This window comes from Acanthisitta chloris, unplaced genomic scaffold, assembly GCF_000695815.1.
Source record: "Acanthisitta chloris isolate BGI_N310 unplaced genomic scaffold, ASM69581v1 scaffold24328, whole genome shotgun sequence".
NCBI lineage: Eukaryota > Metazoa > Chordata > Aves > Passeriformes > Acanthisittidae > Acanthisitta > Acanthisitta chloris.
Genome location: NW_008687879.1, coordinates 3,356 through 10,210, shown reverse-complemented (window position 1 = coordinate 10,210; position 6,855 = coordinate 3,356). Strand labels below are relative to the sequence as shown.

The following is a 6,855-nucleotide window of genomic DNA, read 5'->3' as shown; positions in this document are numbered from 1 at the left end:
ACACGGATTTTTTAATTTTCTCTAAGAGATCTGGGCCAGCTGCAAAGTTGGAGTTTTAGCTTGAGGAAAATCAAGGAAACTTGGATGTATGTAGTGTGCCATTGACAGTGCATGTTAACTGCCATGAGCTTACTTTTTTTTCCTCTTTTTCTTTTTTTCAAATAGTGCTATCCGGTATTGGGTTTTTTAGGCATTTTCTCTTTGTAATTCTGAGACTTGGTATTTGCTAGGAAGTGTTTGTGCTCTTGGTCAAAACAATTCTTCTAAACCTCTGCAAGAATAACTGATTGCTGTGCCTTTCCTGCATTCTGCTAATTCTAGGAAAAGGTTTATTGCCTGTTTTGCAACTTTAGGGTATTGACTTCTATCTGTCTTTTATTTCTAGTTGGCAATCACGGATATGACAACATGGTACCAGAAATGCATCCAATTTTTGTGGCAGTTGGGCCTGCTTTCAGAAGGAATGCCACCAAGGAAGTCATGAATGCCACAGACTTGTACCCCTTACTGTGCCACCTGCTTGGCATCGACCCACTGCCAAACAATGGTTCCTTCAAGGCTGTGAAAGATATACTTGCTGAAGGAGTTCCTAGAGCCTTTGGAACAGATACCTATTCCACAGTTGTAGGAGTCTTCCTGGGCAGTTTGCTTGTTCTGGTTTTCACTGCAGTTTTTGTTAAGCATTTTGTCCTGGCCCAAGCAAATCCCATGCAAATCCGACACACTGAAGCTGCCCAACCACTGCTGCAAGATTAGTCACAATTGGGATTATTTCCTGTTTGAGGCTTAAAATAAGCTTTTACAATGAAAATAAATAATAGAGGTGGATCAGCATAAATGCATGGAGTAAAAGGAAAGGGATGCTGATCCATTGGTACTCTGGGGAATGTGCAGACCAGGTATGCAGAGAAAGAGCATGTTCCTGTTTCACCCTACAGCCACTTCATCTTCCAAGGCTTGAAGATATTCTAGGTAAACCTGGAAAGCTGTGTATGTATGTAGACATGTAGTGACAATAGTCCTCAAATACCTTATTCTGAGCTGTTTTTAGGGAAATAACATCAACTGAGGCACATTTCACAGACTAGTTCATGGTGATTTCATTTCCCACCCTCTTTTTATTTATTTTTTTTTAAATTTTGTGAGTTTTTTTGAGTCCCTTTGATTCTAACAAGTCACTGAGTGGGACTAAACTTCTTTGGATTTTTTATTTTTTCCTCCCTGCCCAAGGAAGCTTTTGCATGGATCACTGTTAGACATAACTTGGTGGGTTAAATCCTGCAGAAAACATTATTATGCAGCTAGGTCATACAGTGCTAATTGTGTCTAAGTTTAGAGTTAGGCATATTTCCTCAAACTACTGTGTTAACTGTAGCTCCAAACTTCGAATCCAGGTGGTATTGCCTCTAGCAGTCAGTATTAAGCTGCTTGATTTTTATTTTTTGTTAAAAATTTATTTAGGTACATATAGGTCTTTACCATTTCAAGTATGATTTTAGGTAAATGTAGGTCTTTACTTTTTTTGTTTCCTGTACACTGGACAAAACTTTCTAGGAGTTCCACGATCTGGCAAGATAAAGACATGTACAAGCACCACACCTGTATATCCAAATGGAACCTTTGATATTTCTGTGATAAGAAGGTCCTTTCAGGCTAAGGGAGATTACTCAGTTAAGGAACATGGATGTTCAAGCTGTTCAGTGTTGTCAGACTTGTCCCTGGGTGTGTATCTGATCTGCTACCGGAGACTCTTCGTTAGTGTGAGTTTGACTTGTAACTTGTGCTTTATCTGCTGTGTCTGGGTGAGCCTTCGAGTGGGATGAGCAGGATTGGACATACAGTTTAATGAACTGCCATGTAAATCTTAAGCCATATATGCTCTTAAATCTGAAAAAGCACACTTTAATGTTTATAAAGGTGTAAGACTGGAGTTTGTTTGTCCAGAGGAAAGCCTCTGTCAGGGAAAAACAGTAATTCTGAATCCACGAAGCTATACATTATTCTGGTTATTTTGTGTGGTTTTGTGAGCTCACTTAAATGCTAGGTGAAAAGCTGCTAAGGTTTGTATGAAAAATATGGTCTAAAGTGAGAAAAATTGTCTAGTTGTCAGATTTTCCTCCCCTCCCTGTGTGAGGTAGTATTTCTCAGCACTTCACTGGTGAGTACAATGCCTGAAGGAGAAAGAGACTTTAAAAATTCATGCAGAAATCCCAGACTGAGTGTTTTTAAGTGCAATTTATAGCTGTATCCACAGCCCCCAGCAGAGGGCAAGGATGGGAACACCTCAGCCTTGGATGTGCTCTGCCAAACCAGTGGTGTAACTGACCGTGCTGCAAGGGGAAGGTTGGAGTACAACACTCATTTCGCTGGGCTTAGCTCCAGACTGAATGTATGACACCTGGGTGAGTTCAGAGCCAACTCTTCACTGCCTCTGTGGTGGCTCTGCAGTGCCATGGCACAGACTGTCTGGTGTTCTCTCTGATGTTCCTCTGTGAGGGCAGGGACACTTCTTAGCACCAAGCTGTCTTGAAAACAGATGTGTCAAGTTTCCAGAGGTCACATCTGGGTGCAGCAAATGCTTGAGAGGGAAGGCAATCAAACACTCAACTTATGGGATATCCTGATAGTCTGGCTGTAGTAGCAGCTTTAGGAAGGCAGGAAACATGCGGATCTGTTGGAGAACAGCCCTTTATTTGGGGGATGTGTATGACATCCTGTGAACTCCATCTGACTCAGTGCTGTTACTGTGCTGTGAACTGCCTTGTTTTCCTGCATTGCCATTTTCTTAAGAAAGCACTGCAGGGAAAGATCTGGGCTAGGCGTGCCTGAGGCTGTAAAGCTGATTCTTAGTGGAGCTGATCATTAGCTATGCCTTGGGTTTAATTTGCTGAGAGATAAAACTGAGTCCTGCAGGGGCTTGTCAAGCTCAAAGGCAGCAACAATGGCCACTGCAGTTTTCAGAGAGACTGGAGAAGTCTCAGCAGAAAACCTGAACCTCTAAATTGTTACTAATCCCTTCCCTAACTACCTTCTGAAAAGTTGATGGCAAACAGCAAATTGATACATTGAGTCCACCTTTTCTTGCTTATGTGCAGCTTGTAATTGTAGCACAAACCTAGTGTGTGTTTAAAGAAAGAGCTACAGGTTTGACTAAGGGAGTAACGGTGACAATTGGTGGTGCCATAACCCTCACCTGTAGCTACTGCAGTTTTGCACTTTCTCACTTTGAAACTTGCTGCTTTACTAGAAATTCCTCTTATTGAAGTAACTTCATAGCAGTGCTTATGGCAGATGTAAAAACAACCGGGTCATAAGCTCAGAGTTGTTCATTAAACCCCCACTTTAATTGTGATGGGTATAGTTCTATCATCAGCCCAAGTGACCCTGGATTTTAAGGAGGGAGTGAAGTTGGTCAGTGTTGTTCAGTCGTCCAGGACTTAGGGTTACCTGCCCAGACGTGAATAAGGGAAGAGCAGTAGGTTTGCTCCAATAAAGGGTTTGGGAACAGCAATACTCAAAGTAGGCTGGAAAGACTAATGTGAGAATGGTGTCCTTGTTCTGTACTGCACTGTGAGGCCCTTCTTAGTGGGGGGTAAAATAAAATTTTGTAAAAACATGAAGGGAATCTTGTAGCATTTGGGTATTTCAGTTTAGGCTTAAACATGTTTTCTGTGTTCTTAGGTGTATTTGCAGGTACCTCTTGGGAAGGTCCTTGTTAGGATATTTGCCCAAGTGGTGTGAAACTGTTTTGTGTTGGGTGTGAGCTTAATGGAATTGAAAGCACAGATGATGCCACTGGAGAAAAATACCTTTTTCACTGATAGGACATTTTGTCAGACTACTTTTTTGGGTGGGGAGGATGTGGGGTTTGGTTTCTGTGTATGTGATACTTTCTGTGATGTACAAACAAGTTTACTGGAAAGTGGATTTGAGTACACTGTACTACTTGTAACTAAAGCTCGGAAACCAAGAGTGATGCATGATGATGTGTTTCATTACTGACCTGCAAAGCATACAGATGTCAAATATTTTCTTAGTTTCTTGTTTGGAAATGGTAAAGTTGAAATATGTCTTTGCTATAGTGCTGTCAAGCGTGGAGAGTTCTTGCTTCATCTAAAAACACTTCTGGAAAAAAAGCAGGGTATGACTGGGGGAGAATGGCCTTAAGTCCTGTATCCCAAACATTTCTTGTACTCTGTATAATATATGCCTTTATTAAAAATAACTGGAAATGTGATAGAAATTTTAGGTCAAAGTTTTTTTATACCATTATTTGTTTCCCACCTTGCTGCTGCATATGGAAAAAACAGCTATCTGCTACCAGTAGTGGGAATATACCAGAAATAAAACTTCCAGACTTTCTTGATCAAGAACTGCAGTAATGCTGCTACAAGAAATGCAGTCTCAAAAAAAAAAAAAAAAGGTCAAAAAAATCAGATGCATAAAATCATTTAGGTTGGAAAAGACCTTTCAGATCGAGTCCATCCATTGCCCCAGCAGTGCCAAGCCTGTTGTAAGATGAAGGGTTATGCAGCCTGACTTTTCATACAGTCATGGGAGTGGTTTGGGTTGGAAGGGATCTTAAAGATCATCTAGTTCCAACCCCCTCTGCCATGGACAGAGACACCTGTCAGAAGTGTGGAACAATACAGTCTTGAGCTGCAGATGGAAGAAGGAAAAAATGTGTGGTGGTTGGGGTCCTGCTGTTTTGTAAAATGTGAATGTAACAGGCTTACTCCCCAGTCTTCTTCCCTGCTTAAATAATAACCATGGATGCTGTGTTGACCATACCTCTGCTGCTGTACAAACCTTCCATGGTATGTTTGTCATGCAGTAAAGGTGATGTAAGTATTTATTAGGTGTTAAAACTACAAAAATTGTTGCAAGCACATGAAAATTATAAATCCAATAGTGCTATTTGCCTTTTCATAATGAAATCCTAATCTGAATCCTATTACTGTTTTTTTTTTTTTCCAATAAAAGATGCTACCATGCATGTTAAAGTAGACATCTGTCCCTGTGGTCTGATCCTTGGAGGTACATGATGTTAGTTTATTTTCATAGGCAATAAGTTAAACTCCCCCTGAAAACAGTGTTTCAGACATGTACTTAGTTGACATCAGCTCAATTCTGGAACTGTTTCCTTGATGCTAACAGCCAAAAAACAAGAACCCCAGAGGGATGGATGCTTTAGGGCTTCTGTACCCAGTGTTGAGAGCTCCTTTATGGAGGCAGTTAAAGTAATGCTACATCAGCCCTCACTGCTGGGAAGTAGTGATAAACATCCCCTATTCCCTTCTAAACTTTAGTGCCAGTTAAGCGTTAGGAACTTCCCCTAACATGTCCTGTATGAACATTACTGAGTTGTGTCTATTTAGCAAGTCATTAGATGTTGCCACAAACTACTGCCCCTTTATCACAGCTCTGAGGAAGCAGAAGCCACAGCTTGTCCTGTTCTCATTCTGAATTGGGTGTTCAAAAGGAAATCAGCCATTGGCTGTCACAAGAAGCAATTCACACAAATCATAATGAGGCAGTGGAAATACTTTGTCATGTTTGAGGCACTAATTTTAAAAAATACTCACCTTTAAATACATCAACTTTGTGTCTTAAGACAAAAAAGGGTTTTTTTTTTAAGATTCTCTTAATTTGTACATGACCTGTGTGAAACCCTGGATGTCCAAGAGCTACTCTGAAACCCTCCCTGCCAGCAGCAAAAAACTGTGGCAGGAAGTATACTCAGCATCCTTATAGACCACAACGGATCTTTGGAAATGAAAACAATCAGCAATGCAACTGGAATATAGTTTATCCTATTTCTTAATACTCTTTATACCCTTCCCACAGTACCACTGCTTGGTCTTCACACTAAAGGGAGGAGTAGAGGGTGCTACAGATTTGTTAGATACAACCACTCACTGCCTGGTTTCACATCAGCTCAGTTGCCTGTAGCAATTCTCATCAGAAGGGGCTGCCTAGAGCCAGAGGAAATGCATTTAGACCTTGATTTCCCCATCTGTAACAACATTCCTGTTTCAGATCGGTGTTGCCATTGCACTTCAGTCAGCATTCGCATTTCTGGTCATTAAAATCTTGGTAACTTTGCCACCTGCCTGTGAGGGGATGCACAGAGGAACTGAAAGCACATCAATCACAGGCTGTGTGACAACTGCTTGGGGGAAGGAGGACAAGCTGAGAACAGAGAGGAGCATATACTGTGATAATCAGATTTAGCTTCTAGAAAAAAACCCACAACCTCACAGGTAGAGACAGTAAGTTTTGTCTTACCAAGTATGTCAGAAAGATAAACTCAGTCAAGTCAAGCTTCCCAAACTCAGATTATGCACAGCATCTCCCAGGAATTCTACCCTCCCCAAGGATCCAAGCCTTTACTAGCACAATTACCAGAACCTCACAAACAACTCTCTCCATAGTAGGAATTCAAACATCCTTCTACAGCATCTGTAAGCTTGGCTTCTACCCTGCAAACCATTCCCCTTGGTGTTACTCATTAACCTGACCTTTCAGTGCATGTAATTAATTATTTCAAATCTTCTGGCAGGATGAGGAAGTGACTCTGTGTTCAGTCCAGTTATCACTCCATGATATCAACAAGCTAAAATCCAATACCCTGTCACTAACAGCACAGATCTCTTAAGGGGCCTGAGCCTCTTTCCAGTTCAGATTAATCCTGAGTAGAGCACTAGGTAAGCAGTAACTAGTTTAAAAAGAGGGGAAAAAAGCAGAACAGATTAGTTTTTTTGATTGATTTTAATCAGTACAACAGAATCCTCAGAGAGGAAGACATAAATTAATAAAACTTCCACACATTGTTTCTAAAATGCAAATGTTTTT

General features: G+C 40.9%; 1 protein-coding gene across 1 annotated transcript in view; it reads left to right on the top strand.

Moving 5' to 3' along the window:
- The window catches only part of ENPP5 (ectonucleotide pyrophosphatase/phosphodiesterase 5 (putative)), a 6,531-nt gene extending 5,775 nt beyond the window's left edge, over positions 1-756 (top strand). Inside the window, exon 3 of the mRNA XM_009080818.1 lies at positions 386-756. Within this exon, the coding sequence (XP_009079066.1) occupies positions 386-756 (371 nt within the window). The remainder of the gene's footprint in view (positions 1-385) is intronic.
- The last annotated feature ends 6,099 nt before the right edge of the window (positions 757-6,855 follow it).